Genomic DNA, 23,540 nt, shown 5'->3' with positions numbered 1-23,540 from the left:
CAGTTTTAACAAAATAAAAAGAAAGTAAAAGAAAGAAGAAAAAAACCAGCACTGCAGAGAAAATCTGCAGCATTGATCCAGAAACAATGCTTCTTGGACTTGGAGACACAGCTGATAACACCAAACAGAAGGTATAAGCTATTTCAGATAGATGCCTTAAAGTGCATTGCATATTTCTGCACTATACACTGATCTGATATATGTAATTCGGTTGCACATATAGACAACTAGATATTATTCTTATGGAGACATAACATGAATCAATTTTCCTGATATACATGTTTGCATTTAAATTGTATAAATTATCTATTGCATTGTAAATAATCTTTACTTAGTCTTAGATATATGCACCTGCAGATATTCATAATTCATTGTATATACGAATAGGCTGATAAGACAAAAAATCGCAACTTATTTTAAAAATAGCAAAGCAGATGCTTTCCAGAGTCGCGTGGTAAAAAACGATCGGCAGCGCGTTCATGTCTGCGAAATCGCGCGTACCCGTCAGCTGCGAGAGCAGTTCCCGTGGAAAAGTATTTCAACAACAGTCAGTGCGCAGGACCGAGACCGACAGCCGCGTCAATGTGGAAACAGAAACACCGATACGAGTAAAGGATAAAAATACGGGTGGTATCCCTGGCGGATTATTTCACGCAAATTAAAAAGATTAAGGAGGACATTTCTTCTGAGGTAAGCGGCCGACCCCCGGTTGTATCCGAGCAGGGATTTCTCGTAGGAATACATTCGATACCAACTGAGGTTTGCTTTGTGTTTCCACGGAGAACAAGTAGCAAGCTAGCCGAAGCTGCCTGTCGTGTAGCTAGCCTAGCTAAACCGACTAATTCATTTCGCTGAGAGACTAATCCAGAGAAGAGGTGACTAGCGGGCAGTTTTTTAAATGGCGAATCATTCAAGTTGATGCATTGCTTTATGACATATTTTAAACTATATCTTTATGCAGCGGGTTTTTAAAATAAGATAACCTTCAAAATGATCCGTGAGTGAAGATGTTGGTGATGGCCAACGTTAGCAAGCTCGATAATGTTACATATGGCACCTCAGTTTGACGTGAGAACATACTGTCCGCTTCCCAAACTATTGGCTAGCTGTGGGTGTGTAATGCCAAGGGTTAAACTGTGTTGTGGTTTTCTGGGTGCAGTGTTTGACTTGTGCAGCTTTTGTGTGTGCATGGCTGCGCCGAATGTCCGTGTGAAAGCTGACCCAAGGGGAGGCGGTGCCGGAGCGCCGCGGCCTAGCGCTATGTGTCTGGAAACTGTGGGGTGAAACGGCTTGGTTCTAGTCTAGCTAGCTTGCTAGTAACGTTATTCCCTGTAACGAGGCAGCTAGCTATGCGTGTTACTCGTGTAGCACTGGCTGTTTCTGATATGTGCAGCAACGTGTTTAATGCTGTGTCAACATAATAAACAAATGGTCAACTATGCTAGAATATAATAAGCTTTTTGATTGGGTGTGTAATTAGATGGCCGATTTCACAGCGTGGTGCTCTGGGGAGATGGGAAGCTAGCTTGCTTGTTGCGCTAGACAGGTTAACTGTCTACGAGTTGGCATTTTTGATACATTGTGGTTAGCTAGCTGGTAGAAACACCAGTGCTTCATCGTCAGGAATCACTGTTAACGTTAATACAGTAACGTTATGTTCACTGCAGCGATATTGTATAGCTGGTAAACCGTTTGTTAATTTACACCGTGTTGATAGCTGACTCTTCGTGCAGCAGAAGTAAAGGGGGACAAAAGACCAGGTTGTCCTCCCACGACGTCGATTTTTGTTGACAGATGTCTCTAGTGTTTGAGCAGGCGGCGATTCATATGGAAATTGAGCTCGTTTGCATGTTCCCTTAATTTTGGCCTACCCCGTTAAACAAAAGGCATATTGGGGTACGTATGCGTAACTTTAGCTACTTGTCAAAGGGAAAATGCTTAACTTAAAAGATAGGCTTCTGTGTGTACTCATCACCAAGACGACAGTGTTGAACTCTAGGCAAGCACGTCAACGTTGGCGGTGGACTAGGCTAGCTGAGCTTGGATCTTTCTGTCGTTTGTATCGACATTGGGGAGGAGCATATGAAATGAGCACAATGTCCTCGTTTAACCCAAGAATGTAATGTCGGCGACAGACCTGGCCTTTCATCTAGAGTGCAATAAGCTTTGGCGCGATAATGACGTAATGTGTCAAAGTACTGAAATTCTGCTGGCGCATTTAATTTTCCTGGCGTGGGGAAAGCTCTCGTTTCAGTCCCTGGATCGCCCTGTTCTAAATGCAGTCTGTCTGTACACCCAAAGCCCGCCCAGCTATTGTGGATATGACATAATGCCCACTAGCCGAAAATAAAATCCAGTTCATATAACTAAGTGTGATTTTTCTATTGGGTCCTTTTCGTGTTTGCGGCTCCGAGCTGGACCAGCGGTTTTCCAGCGGTCTCCCTGTGGTCTCCCATGTCCTCTCTGTGAGTCCGGCTCTGTAAGTGATACTTTTCCAAGGGCTGTCCAGGAACTGCTTGCATTCAGATGAACAGTAGTCCTCCACCAGCTTGTTTGTTATGAAAGCAAACAGCTAACGGGGAAGCTATGTATTTGCATAACATGCCCATTGAGGCCACATTATAAGCAGCTTCAATTAACTAGAGTAATAAATGCATAATGTGCTAAGTTACCAGCTGCACCTTAAGTTCGATAGGGTACTATGTTGTGAGCTTGATCCATGTATTGATGTGGATGCAAGACATTGTACACGTTCATGACTTTATGCACTTCAGGTATCGATTGTGGGAATGCACCAAAGGTAAATTGAGCATTGTAATCCCATTAAACGCAGCCTGTGGTATTTGTGTTTCCTGGAAACAGTGCGAATGTGGCCCGCTTTTAATGCTGGGGTGTGCCGCCCAAGGTGCCCGAAGCCTTGAGCGATGGCCCGTGGCCGTGTGGCCGTGGCATCGGCCCTGCTGGCTGTGCCGCTCACAGCTGCATGCGGTTACCATGGCGAACTCGGTAACACCCGGAAAATGACAAATGACAGCTGTTCCACAAAACGACATGAGCTGATGAGTCAGTGAGTGAACCCTGCCGCTTTTAGACTGAAACTGGAATGCAGTTTGAAGTATAAAGTGCTCTCTGAACTCTTAACAGCTCACACCTTTCTCCCTCCTCAGTCTCACTTTGTTCCTCCCTCCCTCCCTCTCTTTCTCTCTTCCTCACTCTCTCTCACCTTTTCTTTTTCTTCTTTCTCTCCTTTTCTCTCGCTTGTCCTTTTGGTAGCAGGCAACATCTTGGATAATAATCGTATTGAACCTAGAGGTAGCTGGCCATCTGTCCCTTGCGTAAAGCAGGGTATGTGCTTGCATGTGCCCGTTCACCTCCCAACCTTTAACCTCCTTTCTCCACGGCAACGTGGGCATCCCCATGGCGCCCTGTGACACGCCTCCCCTCAGGTCATTTCGAAGCATTCCTGGACTGTTTCCCTGTGGTTTTTATTCCAGGGGGATGGCGGTCTCCAGCTCCCCTGTCAGTGTCCGGCCGCGGGGGCGGGAGGGTAAGGAGGGTTGGAGCGTGGAAACGGGGGGGGTAAGCGCAGGGTCAGCGTCTCTGACGGGAGTTTTATAGCAGGAGGAGAACGGCCTTCATCTGCTCCGTCAGCACTTTTTTGCGCTCGGGTACAAACACAGGAAAAAAAAACTGTCCACTGTTCTCGCCTGCGTAGTTCTCGACCGGCAGGTGACCATCGCCATGGAAACCCCCCCCCCCCGGTTCAAGTTCAGCCACGAGGAGCGGCTCTGGCCACGCCCGTGTTTTGGTCCTTCGCTACCCGCGGCCGAACACGGTCGCTCTTTGTTTTTCGGAGCGGCGTCCCGGCGACTCGTGATCCGTCTCTTCGGCCCCGTGACAAAGACCTCGGCGCTTTCTCGGATGTGACGGCACGTGTGCTGCCTCGCCTCGCCCCGCCCCCGCCTCACACCCCCGCCCCTTCCTCACCGCTGCATCCCCGTGACAGGAAGGAAGTGGTTTAGGCGGCGCTTGCGGGGTTGGGGTAGGCTCTCTTAACCTCTTAAGGTGTTTCCTATTTGCACCTCTTGCATCTCTTTCTCACCTGTTTGTGCCCTGTGGACCTGCACAGCTCTGTGGGGATTGCCATCAGGCTTCTAAACACAACGCACAACACTACAGGTAGAAAGCTCTTTACCTGCTGAAGGGAACACTCGATTCTGTCCTGCGCATTCGAGAGTCATTCGTCTCTTCAGTCAGATTTGCTCTCTCATATTATCCCTCTCTCCTTTCAGTCTTTTCACCTCATGTTGGATACAGAGGAGAAAGGAAAGACGTTAATGCAAGCAGCACAATACAGAGAACAGCCAGTGGCCTTTCAGAAAAGAGCCCTTACAGCTGGAGAGACCGCAGTACTGAAGCACGTCGCTCCCTGTGTTTGTAAAGGCCTTGACTTGTTAAATCCAAAGAAGAAGAACTGTAGGAAACTCCTCATGCACCAAATGGCACGTCTAACAGTCACCAACAGCAAGAAACCAGAACTTGTCATGTCAGTATCACCAACTGTAAGAAACCCCTCCGCAAACCAAGCGGCGGAAGTATCTGAGTGGCGAAGGAACGCGTGGAGTCGGTGCTACTGGAGCGGGATTCATTTAGCGTCGTCTTGATCTGACTCTCAAATAGTGCTTTAACCTTTCCTCTGTGCTAACGGTTAGTTAGCCAGTAGTGTTTCTCTATACAGATGGCCATCTAACTTGGTAGACGCTGACATGTCTTTGGCTCGTGGAGCCTGCATGAATACAATTGTGTATCCTGCTATGACACAAGTGTATAGGTGGGTGACTGTGGCGTGCAGAGTTCTGTGTGTATGTTAGGACCTTAAAACTGCTAGGTGTGCAGTGGTAAGAGTCCAATTGGAATGCCCACTTACACTGAACAATAACCTGCATTCATTGTATTTAGTAATTATGATGATATACAATGGTGCAAAATGTGGGTGGTGAAATGAATGCATCTGCGCAGGAGACAGTGTTAACGAGTCTCTCCAAATCATTGCATGCTTCCCCTGAGATCAAAGCGAAACACCAAGTCATCGTATAAAGACGCAATCAGGACAAAGCGGTATCAATGATCCTGCTTTCACTATCTCTGTAAGCATATCACGCCAGGTTAACCTTTGTGTCTGGCTGGGCGCTGACCCATAGGTATCAAGATCTTTAGTCAGCACCCCACCAACAAAGACACCAGCTTGTTCTCCATGACATCGGCTTTCCATCAATGCAAAACATGATTACACTGTACTATGGAGAACTTAAGTTTGACATAATACTGATCCAATCGGATGTTTTGCAACTGAGCATTATCTCTTTATTCACACTTGCTGACCTCCTGTCAGCACAGTGAAGTCTGTTTTCTTTTGGAGGTCTGATAAGGAGAACACTTCTGTAAACCGCCTTACAGAAACAAGGTCAATTTTGAACGGGGAACCAAACAAGAGATGCTCTTCATATTCCATTCTGTAAATGTAAGTCCCCCTCCGCCCCCAGTAGAGTTTGATTTTAAAGCAGGTCTCCAGTTGTTGGCTTCAAGGTGTGAAACTTGTCGAAGTTGAAGTTTTAGAGACTGTTGTATCTTGTCTTGTGACCTACTTGATGCATGTGAGGTGGTCCTCCAGAGTGTTCCGGCAGCTCGGTTATTTCTATCGGAGGCTGAGGCTACTGGACCGGTTTGATCCAGTTCTTAACACGTCACAGGTACCGAAATTGACCTGCTGCAAAACAGCGCTGCACGGCAGAATAGGCTACATCAGCTACATCGGTACAAAACACCTGCTAGGGCCAATATCCAGCAGGGTATTCTTTTGGCTCGTCCCAGCCCTGTCTATTCAATAAGGAGACTGAAGACTCCAAAACAATGTTACCCTGCATTGCATTTTGGGAAATGTAAATGAACACCGTTAATGAGCTAATTGGACTAATTAGGTCAGGGTAATTGACTGGAAAGGGGAGGGGGGGTAGACCCCAGCATACTCAGCAGTCCTCCAGGAGTTGATTTTGACACCCCTGTTGTTGTGCAAATGGAGAGCAGGCTCTCGGGCCTTCGGGACCCCACCTGCTTGTCAGCCATGCCCCCTGCCTGTTAGTTTATTAGCCCTTTGTGTCCAGCAGTAGATTTGCAGCAAAGCGTCTCTAGAGCCAAAATGTCAGCTGCGCACTTCTTCCATTGGGTTACTTACAGTGTTTATGAGAGCTCCTGTAAAGGGGTTGGGCTTGGGGGTGGGGGGGGGGGGGGGGTCACAGTGCCTTCTGGGAGTGGGCTGTCAGGGGGGGCGGGTAGTTGATTTATTCTGCTCTTAATCGCTTGGCTAATCCCAGGCACATTGTGGCATTACAGCTAAGGACATTATGTAATATTGCACGGTTCAGTCGTTCACTCTCGCTTACGTTAGTACCGAGCAGCTAAGAGCACCATAGAAATTCCCAGCACGCTAGCATGTGACGGTGGCCCATGGCGCAGTCATATGGCCCATAGCAAATCACCTCCCAAGCAATAGTGCTGGCCAGTTTAAAGCAGTTGATTACACGGTTGGCTCTCCTCACCTGCTTTTTCATGCCCAAACAGCTTAATGCTTCCTAAGGCGAAAACAAAAATGAGCAGGGGGTTCCCCGAACTTTTGAGTAGCGAGCCAGGTGTGTCGGCCGAGGGGAGAGCAGCGTGTCGGAGGTTGTTTCCGATGACCTCATATGGATTAAAGGTGGAAAACAACACGTTCGTCAGGTTGTTGAGCCAATATCCCAGCTAGGCTTTTTTTTTCTCCCTCTCAGTCTTGAGATATTAATGATGGCTCTGTCTAACCAACCCTGCTGTAACCAACCCTGTTACCTGGAGATCTGCCATCCTGCAGGTTATCATTTCAACCCTGATTCTACTGATTAGCAGCTGAACGAGATCTCTAGCTGTGAGTGAGGTTTGTGCTTTGTTAGGGGTGGAGTGAAGACCTAGAGGACGGCAGATCTCCAGGAACAGGGTTGGTTCCCGCTGGTCTAAGAGTAGGCGGCAGAACGGGCCTGGAGTCGGCCGTTGCTCGGGGAACTCGCGGCAGACCCCTCGGCCTGCTGGGACGACCACGAGGGCCCGGGGAGCGCGTAGCGGCGCAGATGACAGCCCCACGCTCATAACCGGAAACGGCAGCACTTGGGTTATACACGAGGCTCGCACCTCAGGAGAGTATGGTAATATCTTATATAGCGCTTTATCAAGCGCTTACTATGCTCTCATCGCCAGAGCGTAGGGTAGGGTAGGTGTCTGCTAGGACACTTCGACACCAGGGCGGTTGACGCACCCTCGACTGCCAGACATCGTCTACTCTAGAAGTCCCCCTATCGCCGCTGACCGATCAAACTCTTCCTCTTTAAAAGGAAGCCTAGCCGCGGCGCGCCCCCCCCCCCGAGGCCCGTCTCCGATTGGACGACGGGGATGACCTCACCTTCGCGTTAGCGGTACTCCGGCGCACGTGCTAGCGTGTGGGTGCGCGTGTGCGCGTGTGTGTGTCCGTCCTGTTTGGAGTGGGTGGGGGCAGGTTCCGCCGGGAACCCGTTTTTGCATCCTGTTGGCGCGTCGCCAGGCCGCGCGTCTCGGTCGCCGCGGGTTTCGGGCGCGAGCGGCGCCTCTGGGCTGCTCCTGAATGCAAACGGGCGGTTTTGCATGGCAGGCTTCTGTGCGCAGGTGTCGCGTGGCCACTGCCCTCCGGCGCTGTGATTCACCAGCTATTGCGCAACGCTCGGGGCGGATGACGGCTGGGGCTAACGTCTGACGGGAAAGTGAAGCGCGTTAGTCACTGTTACCGACACATTCGCCGGAGCCATTTGGCGTAAGTGCCTTCCTCTGCTAGCAAGTAGCTGTGCCCCTCATGAGAATGAACCCTACAACCTTCGGGTTACAAGACCAGCCTTTCCCTGTCCTCTGCACCCCCGCACCTGACCAGTGCCGGTGTGCGTTTCTGTGTGATGACACGGTTTAATTTGCTAGCATCACACTCGACAGGATGGTGACGAAATTATAAAATTTGATGTCTGTAAAAGTAAAAAAGATAAAAATAAAAAATTGGTAAAATGGTGCCCTTCAGCTCACTGGATCAGTGGAGGTTGTTTTGTTGAATGGTGGTTTGGCCAACCTGTGCTAGTCAGGCTGAGGCCTTTCAGCCCATTTGTTTGCGGTAATTATCTGTGACGCGACATCACAAACACTGCGGGCTAACAGCTGTGTTCTAATTGGCTGCTGAAGTACCATGTATGCCCCCTGGCTCCTCATTTCCACAGACCCTAGTGATGCTGGATTGATGGCACCTCTGGGCAGAGCCACGCCTGCTGGTTCCTTCTCTCCAGATTCCAGCCAGCCGCTGAGTAGTTGGTCCTTGATTATTGGCTCTTGTTTCTGAGGTGGGAACAGGGATAATAATATTGGAATAAGACAGTTGTGATGTAAATTTTTCAATAGACAAAACATACAGGAGGTCCACCAATCATAGATTTCCTTGGTGACTATCAATGGGACAACGCTGGCAATGATTGGTGGATCCTTTCTGGCTGCTGCTGAGTAGTATTCGCTAATCACCTTTGGTAGGGCACCTACGCGATAAGTGATGTGATGTAATGACCGTCTTATTACTATTTTGATATGCCCAGGGGTGAACAGGAAGTGGAGATTTTCCACCGACCAGGGATCAGTGACCGCTAATGCACCTGGAATAAGTGCGTCACCAATAATATCTGTTGGGTGTTGATATGACAGCCAATCAGCAGCGAGGTCGCACAGCTCCTGTGTGATGGTGTGAATTTTGTCATTGGCACGGAAGCTGCGAGGCCTTGCTGCTGAGTGGGTGTCATATCAGCAATGATTTATATTGTTCGCACAGCTCCTACTGGTGTAGACTGAACGGTGTCTGTGTAGTAGTCTCTACATGGTAAGGGTGTTTTGTGTCTGTCTTAAGATTGTGTGTCTGTATGCGATGTGTGTTTGAGTGGTACAGTGCATGTGTGTCTGTATGAGTGTGTGTGTGTGTTGTGCTTGCGTGAGTGTGTGTACGTGCATGTGTGTCTGTATGAGTGTGTGTGTGTCTGTCTGTATGCGTGTGTGTGTGTGTTGTGTTTGTGTGCGTGTGTGTACGTGCATGTGTGTCTGTATGAGTGTGTGTGTGAGTGTGTGTCTGTATGCGTGTGTGTGTGTGTGTTGTGTTTGCGTGAGTGTGTGTACGTGCATGTGTGTCTGTATGAGTGTGTGTGTGTGTGTTGTGTTTGTGTGAGTGTGTGTATGAGTGTGTGTGTTTGTGTTGTGCTTGCGTGCGTGTCTGCGGTGGGGGTGAGAGGGTTATTTGAGAGAACACGCAGGGAGGGGCTGTGTTTTTAGTAATCACAGGTGGTGCTTGGGGCCTTCTGTTCGCTCCCAGGGCTCACGCTGTTGACAGCCGCGCTTCCAGTGGCCTTTACAGCGCCTTTTTATTGGGCATTGTAGGAGGATTCCGAGCGGAGCGTGCAAGCGCTACTGCAGGCCAATTCAAAAGCCATAAGTCTCCAGCCCCTCTCTCTCTCTCTCTCTCTCTCTCTCTCTTTGTGAGGTCACTGAAGGATATACGCTGTGATAATGGCTGCCCGGAGGGCGGGTTTGCTGATGGCGATGATTATGACCGCGCGCGGTGTGGAATAATGCGGGCCTAATGCCGCGGATTAATGGCTCCCGCCACCTCTCGGCTGCCGCCGCGTGCCGACCTTCCCGGTCGAGCGACAAGACTCCCTCCCCACCCTCCCCCCGGTCAAGCAGGAAATACGTGTTTTTCCAGACCCTCGGGCCTCGAGTATTTCCCTTTTCTTACTGCAGAACATTCTCTCCCGCGGTCAGCTGTCAGAGTGCTGAGCTGCGGGTGCTGTCACGGCGCCCCGCGCCTCTGGCTGGGGTATTCAGGGCTGTGAGGAATGAGCCTTTCCGGGTTTTATCGGGGGGGAAAAGCACACCCCTCGCGTTGTGTTGTGTTGTGGGGAGGGAGATGGGCGTGGGGCATGTGTTTTTTTTGTTTTGTTTTTTTTTTGGAGGCCCCGGGCAGGCCCGGACGACTCTCCTGCCCCTCCTTTGTCTGGACACCGGGAAGAGGAGGGGGGGGGAAAGAAGGGAGGAGGGCGGAGTCGGGCCTGCCGGGGGCGGAGCCTTCGGCCGAGTAACTTGAGCTGGGCCGGGCCGGGCCCCGCTGGGGAAAGAGAGAGAGAGAGAGGGAGGGGGCGAGAGTGAGAGAGCGAGAGAGAGAGAGAGAGAGAGGGAGAGAGGTGCTTGCTTGTTTGCTCGCTCTCCAGCTCCACTCTGCTCAGCAGCTCAGGCGAGGAGAGCAGCACTAATGAGAGAGAGAGAGCCAGAGGAGCGGTTGGGAAGGGGAACGGGACCGTACGCTACACCTGGCACCCCCCGCACAGCCAGCCTATCACTGACCTGAACCGTGCGGTCGCCGGACCGGACCGGACCGTGACCGTGACCGGGCTCCGCTCGCGGGACCCGTGGGGCTGTTCGGCGGGAGGGACGTCGGCCGCGCTCTCCGCGAGGCGGGAGAGGCCAGGCGGGGGCTCCGGCGATCTTCGCCTCCCCCCCTCCCCTCCCCTCCTCTTCTCTGGACCTCCTCCCCCGCCTCCTGCCAGGCTGTGGGAACCGGAGACCGAGTGGAACATTCCTGGATTACAGCGGACTGTGTTTTGGTAGCTGTTCTGCGCTCCTCCCTCGCTAACCCCCCCCCCCCCCCTTCCTTTCGCCCCTTCGCGCTCGCCGTTAGTTTGGTGTTTTTTTGTTCCTCGGTCTGTACTTTTTAAAGAGGGCTCTGGATCCGCGAACGGGCCGGTGACTAAGTGAATACCGAGGCTGTGGAACCGGAGGGTTCACCTTTTTTTCTGCGCGCGAGGGTTTTGGCTGCTACAGACCGGGGCTAGCGTGTCACTGCTCTGTCCCACCTGGGGGGGGCCCTCTCTCCGTGGGGGGGGCAGAGGCCGGCTCCGTGGGCCCCGGGTGGGGGGGAGCCGGCGGGGGGAGGGGAGGGGGGGGGCGCGGTTGGTTTCCATGGAGAAGCGCGAGGATGAGCGCGGCCTCCCCTCATGACGGCGAGGGCTCGGCTGCCGCCCGCGTGCTCCTGGAAGCGGCTGCTGCAGGCCTTCACCTGCATCGCGGCTCGAACCGCCGCCAAGAGTAAAGGTAACGCGCTGCGCCCGCCCCTCTCCTCTCCCCCTCTCCCTCTCTCCCCCTCCTCCCATCTCTCTCTCTCTCTCTTTCCCCCCCATCCCCATCTCTCTCCCTCCCTCTCTCCTCCCCATCCCCATCTCTCTCTCTCTCCCTCTCTCCCCCCCATCCCCCTCTCCCCCTCTTCCCCCATCCCCATCTCTCTCTCTCTCTCTTTCCCCATCCTTTTCTCCCTCCACCCTGTCCTTCCTCCCAGGGGTGTGAGGCGTGTGTCTTTGGGTCTTCTCGGCCCAAGCTCTCTGTCCTCGTGGTAACCCCCCGCCTTTTGTGTGTTTAAAGGGGGCGGAGTACCCAAAATGCCTTGGGTTTGTTGGGGTTTGGGGGACTGTCAAACTCCCTTCTGACTGTACTGTGGGCAGGGACACTGCAGTATCTGTAGGTTCTGTGTGTGTGTGTGTGTGTGTGTGTGTGTGTGTGTGTGTGTGTGTGTGTGTGTGTGTGTGTGTGTGTGTGTGTGTGTGTGTGTGTGTGTGTGTGTGTGTGTGTGTGTGAGTTTCTTGTCTTAGGCAGACTTGGAAGTTCTTATGTGGGTCTATCGGGATAGAAAGCACTTGAAGGTTGTTTTGTAATGGGTGCTTGTACTCTCATACTCTCTCATGTACTCTATCTCTCTTTACTGTTCAGTAATGTTTCAGGGAGATTTGTTGTTCTGGCATGTTACAGTGCTTCTGGCGCGGATGTGTCCTGCCGCTTGGCCGTAAACGTAGGCTAGTTGCTGGCCGGGGTTATGTGCCAGGAGTTTGCAGTGAAGTCAGGCCAGGAGCCAGCTGCACTTTGGATTGCGTGTGTGTTCGTGTTTCTGAGTGTGTGTGTGTGTGTGTGTGTGTGTGTGTGTATGGTGTGTATATCAGCACACATTCTGTGAGTGATCAGGGACCTGTCGCATGCCAGGGTGCGTGAGCAGTTTTTTTGCAGCCTGCAACAACCGCAATCCCATGTGTCTTTCTCATTTGGAGCGGAACGTGCTGCTTGACCCCCCCCTCCTCCCCCCCCACAGTAATTTGTTGACCGTAGAAGTGCTGTACGCCATTGGCACTCGATCAGCCTGCTCACTGGGTTTTAGCAGCTCCCTCTGCAGTGAGCGACAGTGCCTCGTTGCACCACAAGGGGGCGAAATAAGCTCGTGTCAGTTTAAACGGTGGCAGTTTGTGGTTTCCTTCCTGGTTGTGCTGAATGAAAGCGACGTCCTCTGGCATGCAGTTGGAAAAGTGTTGTCCACCCGCGATTTTTAAGTGACATCTTTTGTAAAAATGAAGATTTGAGGCTGGAGCTGGGAGTGTTTGTATAGGCGTGCTGGTCCTACCTGTGAGAACTGGCCTTAGCTCATTGACCGTGCCGTAGGCGCATACGTGCTGTCTGTCCTTCCCTGTGGGCTGCTGTGACACCCGCGTGTTTCTCTCTCCATTGCAGAGGGCCCTGTGTTTCCAGAGAAGAAGAAAGCCTTCAGTGGAAATCTTATGGACGAAGGTAAGGCTGCCTGCATGGCCGTCGTCCTGTGCCCATTTGTGCGTTCGGTTGGGGGGGGGGGTTCTTCCTGGTGCTCCGACACCCTCTTCTGACTGTACCGCGCCTCTGATTCCCTGGTATGGTAAGTGGACTGCATTATAGCGGTTTATCCAAAGGTTACAATGATGCCTCTCATTCGCCAAGCTAGGGTTGGTGTCTTGCTCAGAACTCACACCCCGACGGTTTAACCGCAACCCTTCCGACGCAACATCGTCTACTTGTGAGCTATGTCGCCCCACGAGTCTGCGTACACAGGCTTAGTGCCTTATGGGCCCTCTTCCTTCGCTCATCATTGTCCGTTGGAAGAGTAGGAGTTTGGAATGTTCCTTCAGAATTCTCAGTCGGTGTTCTAGAGCTCCTTTGCTTTGAGTGACCAGGAGTGATTGTGACATCAGCATTAGAATGTTCCGTTAAGAACATTCTAATCACATATTTGTGATCTTAACAGCTTAAAGAATTAAATGCTCATGGCCTCCTGGGTGTTTGTGGGGCGGGCACAGTGTGTGTGCGGGAGCGTTTGGGAGGGCGATGGTGCTAGAGCGATGTGGAGAACGTGAGCATGCGGGAGGGTGTTTTGTGAGGGTGTGATGCGTGCGGTGACGGGTGATGCGCAGGGTGTGTCGTGAGGCGGAGTGTGCAGGGGAGGGGAGGCGAGAGCGTGCGTGAGGGTGTGATGCGGCGAGAGAGCGCGTGGGGTGTGAGCGTGCCCTGTGCCGAGGCGAGGGGAGAGCGGGCTTGTTTCCCCTGAAACGGGTGCGTGTGACCCTGTGTGTTTACGGAGCGCGCTGGTGTCCAGCTGCTCTGCATTAAGCCTGCTTACTGAACAGCCAATGAGGGAGCGCGTGAACAGGAGGCGCCGCCTCCGGGCCCTCCGGTCTGGGGCGGGGCCCTCCGGTCTAGGGCGGGGCCCTCCGGTCTAATGCTGGGCCCTCCGGTCTGGGGCGGGGCCCTCCGGTCTAGGGCGGGGCCCTCCGGTCTAATGCTGGGCCCTCCGGTCTAGGGCGGGGCCCTCCGGTCTGGGGCGGGGCCCTCCGGTCTAATGCTGGGCCCTCCAGTCTAGGGCGGGGCCCTCCGGTCTAGGGCGGGGCCCTCCGGTCTGGGGCGGGGCCCTCCGGTCTAGGGCGGGGCCCTCCGGTCTAATGCTGGGCCCTCCGGTCTAGGGCGGGGCCCTCCGGTCTGGGGCGGGGCCCTCTGGTCTAAAGCGGGCCTCGTCTAGGCGGCCCTACCGGTCTGGGGCGGGGCCCTCGTTCTAGGGCGGGGCCCTCCGGCCTGGGGCGGGGCCCTCTGGTCTAATGCTGGGCCCTCCGGTCTAGGGCGGGGCCTTCCGGTCTAGGGCGGGGCCCTCTGGTTTAGGGCGGGGCCCTCCGGTTTAGGGCGGGGCCCTCCGGTCTGGGGCGGGGCCCTCCGGTCTAGGGCGGGGCCCTCCGGTCTGGGGCGGGGCCCTCCGGTCTAGGGCGGGGCCCTCCGGTCTAGGGCGGGGCCCTCTGGTTTAGGGCGGGGCCCTCCGGCCTGGGGCGGGGCCCTCTGGTTTAGGGCGGGGCCCTCCGGCCTGGGGCGGGGCCCTCTGGTTTAGGGCGGGGCCCTCTGGTTTAGGGCGGGGCCCTCCGGCCTGGGGCGGGGCCCTCTGGTTTAGGGCAGGGCCCGCGCTGCTCCCCGGCTCCTCTGATCATTCCGTTAATGGAGGGGGAGACATGGGGCGGCCCCCCCCAGGGCCGGGAGCAGCGCCGTTTCCTCGGTAACTCCTGTCCTGGGGGTATGGGTGGAACCCCTGAGTTCTGCCCTCGTGGTTGGGGGGGCAGTTATTTGCTGCGCGCCGTGCCGGGCTTTAGATGGGTCTGGGCTGATGGCTGTGATCTCTGTCCCTCTGGCTCTCTCTCTGTTTGTGGAATAGCAGTGCCACAGTTTGACCTCTCAGGTCACAGCATTTTCTCTCTGGAATACTGGAATCTCTTCCCCACCCCCCACCCAAAAACGCCCGGGACCGAGCAAGCTGCCCCCTTTACAAACATGCACAGGAATTCTACTACACTCTGGCAACACAACACACACACACCAGACACAGCATCACACAGCTGCGCACACACACACACACAGTTATCAGCATCACCCGCTTCGCACACACACATAGTATCACAAGCACTCAAAACCTTGGACCAACCACACACGATCACAACATCACACACTTGCGACACACACATAGTATCACAAGCACTCACACACGCTTGCGTGCACACACACAGTATCACAAGCACTCACACAGGCTTGTGCACACACACACACACACACACACGCACACACAGTATCACAAGCACTCACACACACACACACACACACACACATGCACAGTATCACAAGCACACACACACACACACACACACACACACTCACTCCACCCAGAGGAGTGCAGCAGAGTGCTGGTATCCTTGCTCGGGCTCGCTACTGTCGACTCACACAGGATGTCTTTGCTCTGCATCTCTGCATCAGTCAGACCTTTCCCACAGTACCACTCGCTGCTTTACACGTGTGCACATGTACACCCTCTCTCACTCACGCACGCATGCATGCGAACGCACACACACACACACACACACACACACACACACACACAGTATCACAAGCACTCACACACACACACACACACACACACACACACACACACACACACACACACACACACACACACACACACACACACACACACACACACACACAGTATCACACACACACACACACACAGGAAAAAGCCCCTCTCCCGCTCCCCCTTCTCTCTCTCTCCCTCTCCCTCTCCCGCTCCCCCCTCTCTCTCTCTCTCTGTCTCTCTCTCTCCCTCTCCCTCTCCCTCTCCCAGTGCGCCGTGTGAAACCATTTCCAGTTGTTGCATCAGGCTGTTCTCCCAGCTGGTGCTGTGGAAGGAAAAGCTCTCCCTCTGCAGGGATTCTGCTATCAGGGGCCACGCACACATCCCTCCAGCATCCAGGGGCCACTTCCCCAGGGGCCACGCTGTGTAATCACCTTTCCGCTTACAAGCACACTGCCAGCTGCGCACACACAGATTCTGTAACATCACAAGTATAATACGACTCTAATAATAAAACAGTGTGCAGAGATACGTGCTGCACCTTTGAGTCTCGTAGAATGCCATGCTGTGGCCATCCTTGTTCCAGCTCAGCTTAATCCACGCTCCTGGTTTGTTCTGCTGCTGTTATAAGCTTGCGTCCTGTTGTATTGATGCGGATGATAAAAGGCACTGAAACACGCTCAGGTATCGATTGTGGGAATGCACCAAAGGTAAATTGAGCATTGTAATCCCATTAAACGCAGCCTGTGGTATTTGTGTTTCCTGGAAACAGTGCGAATGTGGCCCGCTTTTAAAGCTGGGGTGTGCCGCCCAAGGTGCCCGAAGCCTTGAGCGATGGCCCATGGGCGTGTGGCCGTGGCATCGGCCCTGCTGGCTGTGCCGCTCACAGCCGCATGCGGTTACCATGGCGAACTCGGTAACACCCGGAAAATGACAAATGACAGCTGTTCCACAAAACGACATGAGCTGATGAGTCAGTGAGTGAACCCTGCCGCTTTTAGACACACAGTCGAAAGTGGAACACGGCTTGGAGTAGAAAGTGCTCTCTGAACTCTACAGCTCCTACCTTTCTTCCTCCTCTCTCTCACACTCACACATTCTCAGTCTTTCTCCCACACGCCATCACACACTCTCTGTCTCTCTCTCTCTGTCTCTCTCTCTCTCTCACACGCACACATGTATGCACAAGCGCACACACACAAACACACACACGCACAGTGGAACTATTCCCAGCTGGCTCCAGCCTCATATTGGTCAGTGTTGCTGCAGATGCCCTTGTCTCTGTCCTGCCCGGTTCTAATTTGGTTCCCTTACTCAGGCACTCAGAAAAGCTATCTGGGATGTGTAAAAATAAACCGGCCTTTATCGGGGAGATGTTTTTACGGGCGGAGCGTGCACACGCACACAAACACACACACACACGCACACACACGCACACACACACGCACGTGTCGCTCCAGCACATCTGTCATCGCCCTAATGAAGCGGTCCTCAGAGCTCGCCTGCATTGGAAAGCGCTGATCTGGACTCACAGATATACAAATGACTGCTGTTGTAAACAGTGGCGCAGCCAAACTTTGGTCCGGGAGCCATTCGAGAGTCTCTGTCTCCCACACACTCTGTCTGTGTGTGTGTGTGTGTGTGTGTGTGTGTGTGTGTGTGTGGGCGGGCTTCTTAAACAGGCACAGGCACAGAGCCAGACAGACCAATTGTAACCCTCCCCTCCTCTCTGCCCCAGTGTCCAGACCCCGCCAACTCCATGAAACCCCGCCCCATTCCGCAGCCGTTCTCCTTCTGCTCTGTCCCCACTTAAAGCTAGGCCGAGTCCCGTTATCTTACCTCAGAAACAGACATTGGCAGGTCTGATTTGACGCTTTATCTCATTGCCAATTTGGAGGCTAAGTGACTTTCACTCACATAGCGTCTCTGTGTCTTGTCGTCCGTCAAGGTTGTTCATATGATGCCTTACTGTTGCACATGTTGGTAAAGCCAAATGGTGGGAAAGCCAGGTGCCTTCAAAGTGACAAAGCAGGGATGAGCCTTCAATGTGTGGAAGAGCACCAGTTTAACAAAATATGGAGGATGCTGAAGCTGCATATCCTCCTTTGACTTGATGTGAAACAGATCCATAATGGCGGTGCCCACTCTCAGGTTCTGTCTGTACACTACAGGGTACAGTCTGAGTCTCTCTCTCCTCTTCATGCGTATAGCTGGACGAAGCTTAATGTTTTAAGCTAGCTGTACGTTTCCCTCTTCCCTTAACTGTATATAACTGTGAGGTGGTGTGTCAGATATCTGATATCTGGATCTCCGATCTCTCAAAGCGGTTTCTTGTGCAAAACGGCACCATTGCTTTTTGTGTTTTTTACAATTAGTTGCCTCATTTCTCCGAAGTGCTTGATTTAGCAAACTTATCTAAGCATATCTCTGCCCTCAAGGGCTAAAGTTAATCTGCTTTAAGACAGTTTAAGTTGGTGTTTTCTCTGTTTTGTTTATAGATAATTATGTTTGTGTTAGGAGCCGTCAAGTCTGTGCTTTAAGAGCTAAGTTATGGGCGTGTTGTTGTTAAGAGCAAAGTTGTGTGTGTGTTTGTTTTTAAGAGCCAAGTTAAGTCTGTTTTAAAAGCTAAGTTTTGACCGTATTTTTACGAAGTATTGATTTGCATCTGTGCTCCAAGAGCTAAGCTGTGTTGTTGCATCCGTTAAGAGCAAAGTTGTGTACGCGTTTTTGTTAAGAGCCAAGTTCAATGTTTTGAGAAGTAAAGTTGGTGTTTTTAAGGGCTCATTCGTGTCTGTTTTTCAGATCAAAGTTAAGTCTGTGCTTTTAGGGGCTAAGGTATGTGTGTATTTCTTTTGAGAGCCAAGTTAAGGCCGCTTTAAGAAGTAGTGTTGTTTTTTCGTTAAAGAGCCCAGTGCTGTGTGTTTTGGTTGAGAGCTGAGCCACGGCAGTGTTTTGGTGAAGCTGGAGCTCCCCGCGCTGTCTCTCCAGCGCCGCAGATTGGGCTCTTCAGCCCGTCTCCGCGTTGCCCGATCGCGCAACACCTGGAACGCATTTCAGTCGCACGGTCCAAGCGAAGCGTAACAAATCAAATCCGCCCGAGAGCGGGCTTTATCTCTGCGCTCTCGTTTGCAGAGCAAATCGAATCGCACTTAAGGCTGTCAGGAGCGTGAGGTACGGCCGCGGGCCAGGAGAGCGAGTAGATCCCAGAAAGAAAAAAAAACGGCGGCTGAAGGAGCCGTGGCACGGGGGGCCTCGCCGGGCATGTGACCGGAGTGGGCGGGGCCACGTTCGGGAGGAGGAGGACGCTTGATTCGGTGGGGCGCGTTCACGGGGAGACACAGGCACGAGATCCTCACCACCACCACCACCACCAAACCCGCCCCCCCCCCCCACCCACGTCTCTATGGGAACAGCTCGACAGGAAGCGCGAGCACTTCCACAGCCATCTGGGTCCGTTTTCCCCGTCTCGCATCTCTCTGTTTTTCTCTTTTTTTTACGCGGCTGTTAAAACCTGCGGATTTCTCCAGAGGCTAAAAATAGCCCCCCGCGCAGCCCAGCCCGCTCCAGCGGCTCGGGGCCCACTGCGTCTGGGACGGGGACGGTACACCCTGTTCCCTCTCGCTGAGCCGCACCAGTGCATCCTGGGACATTTGTTTTTTTTCCCCCCCACCACCGGTCTTAGGTGATCACATTTGTATTGATCTCCAGTGCAGTGGCTGCTATGCAACAATAAGCTTGGATACCGGTTACCAAGTAGCTCGCTGATTAGCCCCTGATTGGCTATTGTGCAACCACAATGCAGAAAAATTGAGGGAAAGGCATTATGTTCCTTCAAGACCACACAGGCAGCATTTTGAGTGTTAGCACCTTGATTGGATGGTTAATTCTGATTATTTTGTGGTCCACATTTATGAATAAACACCTGTATTTACATATAGTTGTGAAAAACGGGGATTCTGTTTTTCCGGATTGATCCGGAAACGTATTTCTGGAGTAAAACTATACGCCAAAGACAGCATGATGAGGAACGTTTCTTGAACTGCAGTTTTACAGCAGATTTTGACGTAAAATAACTGTGCTTGAAGTTGGAGTATGCAGTGATTCATAAAATACGGTTCCCAAGTTAGATGATTGGCGATGGTTTTCAGTCAGCCAGTCAGCCGTTAATGCATATTGGGAAGCAATGTTCCTGTCACTCCTGTTCCAAATCTATTCCTGCATTTGAATGTCATGTTCAACAACTGCAGAGAAAATCCTTTTCGTTGCCTTTTCTAATTATTTCTGAGTGTGTCTCTGATTTAGCCTGTTCAATATAATTGAGTGCATGTGTAATCCAGTAAAAAAAAAAATAAAAACATTTTAACAATTGATTACTCTCACAGAAGACCATATCTGTAATGAAATCCATATCTGCATAACTTTCATGTGCCATATTTATGTGAGGCTAAAATTAATGATTATTAATGTTCTCTCTCTCTCTCTCCTTCTCTTCCTCTCTCCTTTTATTCCTCCTTCCCTCTCTCTCTCCATCTCCTTCCCTCTCTCGCTCCCCCGTCTCTCTCTCTCTGTCTCTCCCGCATCTCCTTCCATCTCTCTCTCTTCCCCCTCTCTCTCTTTTCCTCCTCTCCCATCTCCTTCCCCCTCTCCTCTCCCCCTCTCTCTCTCTCTCTCCCCATCTCCTTCCCCCTCCTCTCTCTCCCCATCTCCTTCCCTCTCTCTCCTCTCCCCTCTCCTTCCCTCTCTCCTCCCTCCTTTCCCCCATCTCTTCCCTCTCTCCCTCCCTCCTTTTCCCCCCATCTCCTTCCCTCTCTCTCTTTCTGTCTGTCCCGCAGAAATGAGTCGCCAGACCGCTGCAGCGCTCCCCACCGGAACCTCCAAGTGCGCCCCGTCCCAGCGCGTGCCGGCGCTCTCGGGCACCACGGCGTCCAACAGCGACCTGGCCAGCCTGTTCGAGTGCCCCGTCTGCTTCGACTATGTGCTGCCGCCCATCCTGCAGTGCCAGAGCGGCCACCTGGTCTGCAGCAACTGCCGGCCCAAGCTGACCTGCTGCCCCACCTGCCGCGGGCCGCTGGGCTCCATCCGCAACCTGGCCATGGAGAAGGTGGCCAACTCGGTGCTCTTCCCCTGCAAGTACGCCTCGTCGGGCTGCGAGGTGACGCTGCCGCACACGGAGAAGGCCGAGCACGAGGAGCTGTGCGAGTTCCGGCCCTACTCCTGCCCCTGCCCCGGGGCGTCCTGCAAGTGGCAGGGCTCGCTGGACGCCGTCATGCCCCACCTGATGCACCAGCACAAGTCCATCACCACGCTGCAGGGCGAGGACATCGTCTTCCTGGCCACGGACATCAACCTGCCGGGCGCGGTGGACTGGGTGATGATGCAGTCCTGCTTCGGCTTCCACTTCATGCTGGTGCTGGAGAAGCAGGAGAAGTACGACGGGCACCAGCAGTTCTTCGCCATCGTGCAGCTCATCGGCACGCGCAAGCAGGCCGAGAACTTCGCCTACCGCCTGGAGCTCAACGGCCACCGGCGGCGGCTCACCTGGGAGGCCACGCCGCGCTCCATCCACGAGGGCATCGCCACGGCCATCATGAACAGCGACTGCCTGGTGTTCGACACGTCCATCGCCCAGCTCTTCGCCGAGAACGGCAACCTGGGCATCAACGTCACCATCTCCATGTGCTGAGGGCGGGGCGGGAGGGCGGAGTTTGACTCGACTGACGGACAGACGGACGTGCGCCTACCGTACACACACACAGACACACACACGCACGCACGCGCGCTAAGGGGATTACCTCGGGCTCTCATCCGTTAAAAAAAAGTTGAAGATCTCACCCAAGGAACTTTGTGTTTGTCCAGCGTATCAAGCCGTTCGCCAGCTTCCTAGCGCAGATTCTCTGCGCAAACCAGATGGTCAGCTCCTGTCGCAGCCTACCATCCTCTCAGTATCCTTGTGCCAGGAGGCTCTTGTCGGTAACGGTCTGTAGTACAGTGTTTATAAATATGCGTGGAGGCATGCTCAGCGACACAACCGTCATTGCACGAGGCAGATGATCGGACCGCAATCTTTCCACGTTTCGGAGCGCGGGAGCTCGGACTACGGTTAGCCTTTTGAATCTGCCCAGTTGCTCGCTTGGTACATCCAGCAAACAGTTTCCTTGAGTTTAATTTTCAATAAATTAATTTCAACCTTCAGCTTGAATATATAGCTGTGTGAAATTATTATAGTACGGTTAAGCATTTATTGTTTAATATAATTTTTTTTCCTGAGGAGACCGGAAGATGCCCTCACGCACACGCAGAATAGACACTTTGCGTGTGTGCGCAAGCGAGGAGGGGGGGGGGTTCCAGTTAATTTTATTATTATAGTAATATTATTATAATATTAGAATAAAATTGTTTTAGCTGGGAGGTGCTGGAGGAATGACTGTAAACTGAGGGGGAGGGGAGGGGGAGGGGGGGGGTGGGGTTTCCTCAAAAAGAAAAAAAAGTTGCATTTCAAAGTGAAACACTAACTTTTATGAAAGTTCCGTTTATTGTTTATCGTTTTATTTTTTTTTTCGATTTATTATGGGTTGTTCTCTCGTGTCCCCGCCCCCCTGTGAGGTCCTGCAACTTGAATTGATTGGCGGCCGAGATGAAGGGTCCTCTGGAGTCCCGACAATTTCTGCTTAAACCACTCGAGACCTGCCCGAGAATGGGGGCCATTTACATTGTAATATTATTATTACGATTATTATTATTATTATTATTATTCAAATTGTAATGATTATCTTTTTTTTTTTTTTTTTTTGTAATGCATTTTAAGAAAAAGGAAAAGTTGAAGCTGTTGTAAAGTTGTGGCTAATCTTCAGTGTTTGTAGACTGTAACGTTCTTCACGCTGTCGTTCTGTGACCTTGGTTTTTTTTGTTTTGTTTTTGTTTTTTTCCCCCTACTTTCCAGTGTTTTTGTTTTTTCTCTCTCTCTCTTCTCCTCGTTTCGTCAGTTGGGTCTGCGTGAGCCGGGAGGAGGGCGGAGGGGCCAAGCACCTCCTATGACTGGGTGCCGCTGGCCCCAGCCTCTCTCCCGCTCTCGCCCTCTCTGTACGGCTAGTCTCGTCGTTTTAGTTTTTGTTTCTTGTTCCTTTGTTTTTGTTTTATTTTTTTGCCATTAAATAAATCTATCTTTTTCATACCTCTCGTCGCGTCTCGTTTTATTTTCGAACGCTCTTGTCGTCGGTTGTTTCGGCCCGATCCCGTCGAGCTCCGCCTGACGACGGAGATCTGAGGAATGTGGCGTAGAAAAGAGGGGGGGATCGTTTCGTTCCTCCAGCTTTCCATCTAGAACAGGTCCTAACAGGATCCCCCCTTCCCTCTGTAGAAGAGAGAGCGAGAGAGATTGAGAGAAAGTGAGAGAGAGAGAGAGAGAGAGAGAGTCCACCCGTGCGAGAGCCAGTGGGGAAAGAGTCTTGTAGGCTCTTGCAGGTGTTCGTGAGAAGTGGAGGTAGCCGTGCGGTGGTAGGTTGCCAGGTTGGGTTTTGGGTGGGGGTGGGGATGTGTTTTGGACATGGTCGTTCAGAGCTGGGAGAGAGGGGTGTTTGGGAATGGGGATGAGTTCACACTACAGCAATGGCTGTGTGTTTTGGGACTAGGGGATGTCTTTGTGGTGGTTGCCACGTGTGCAGTATTCATAAAATACGTGCAAAGCCTCGGTGAGCCTTAAATAAAAGCACACACATAAATTTTATACACAGCTTACAGGGTCCTGATCAATAAGGGGGGATCCACTTAAGATGGGTGGGGAAGAGCTGTGCCGTGGACTGAATCACTCCCACACCAGGCAACCCTGGCCTGTACAGAGTTTCGCTTATTCATGCTGATGTCATCCTTTCACCCCGCCCCTGTCCCTGTAAGCACCTTGCCACCTTGGTTTGAACCAGGAAACCACGCAGCAGTTTACCAGAACCGGAGAGGTTGAGTCAGCGCAAGAGTGCCAGCTAGGTGTATTTTCAGTCAGCAAGAACTGCGAAACTGTGCAGAGGAAATGGTAATTACTGTCAAGTGACCTACTTCGCTCAGACTACAGGAGCTACACATTTTTTTTTTAAAATTAGGTATGACTAGGCGGTCATTCATATTAAGAATGCAAATTGGCGTTTCCGTTTGTCTTTGCTGTAAGTTACCCTGGCGTACTATAATCTGACTGCAACTCGCAGAA

General features: G+C 52.3%; 1 protein-coding gene across 2 annotated transcripts; it reads left to right on the top strand.

The window, feature by feature from the left end:
* Positions 1 to 532: 532 nt before the first annotated feature.
* siah1 (siah E3 ubiquitin protein ligase 1) lies at positions 533 to 22,517 on the top strand. 2 transcript variants are annotated; one of them, XM_064335475.1, is made up of 3 exons: positions 533 to 690; positions 12,673 to 12,729; positions 20,179 to 22,517. In XM_064335475.1, the coding sequence occupies exons 2-3, from the start codon at positions 12,720 to 12,722 to the stop codon at positions 21,027 to 21,029; spliced, it is 861 nt and encodes a 286-aa protein (XP_064191545.1). In that variant the 5' UTR covers positions 533 to 690; positions 12,673 to 12,719; the 3' UTR covers positions 21,030 to 22,517. The 2 variants fall into 2 exon arrangements, with proteins under 2 accessions (XP_064191545.1, XP_064191544.1); XM_064335474.1 differs by lacking the exon at positions 533 to 690 and adding an exon at positions 9,334 to 11,217.
* Positions 22,518 to 23,540: the final 1,023 nt, after the last annotated feature.

Source organism: Anguilla rostrata, chromosome 5, assembly GCF_018555375.3.
Source record: "Anguilla rostrata isolate EN2019 chromosome 5, ASM1855537v3, whole genome shotgun sequence".
Classification (NCBI taxonomy): Eukaryota; Metazoa; Chordata; class Actinopteri; order Anguilliformes; family Anguillidae; genus Anguilla; species Anguilla rostrata.
This window is presented reverse-complemented; position numbering and strand designations above follow the sequence as displayed.

What these genes read in the sequence shown, in the direction of transcription:
- siah1 (XM_064335474.1), top strand. Translation starts at nt 11,121, where the DNA reads ATGACGGCGAGGGCTCGGCTGCCGCCCGCGTGCTCCTGGAAGCGGCTG. An exon ending in AACCGCCGCCAAGAGTAAAG is followed by an intron (nt 11,218 to 12,672) that starts GTAACGCGCTGC and finishes TCTCCATTGCAG; the next exon opens with AGGGCCCTGTGTTTCCAGAG. An exon ending in TGGAAATCTTATGGACGAAG is followed by an intron (nt 12,730 to 20,178) that starts GTAAGGCTGCCT and finishes TCTGTCCCGCAG; the next exon opens with AAATGAGTCGCCAGACCGCT.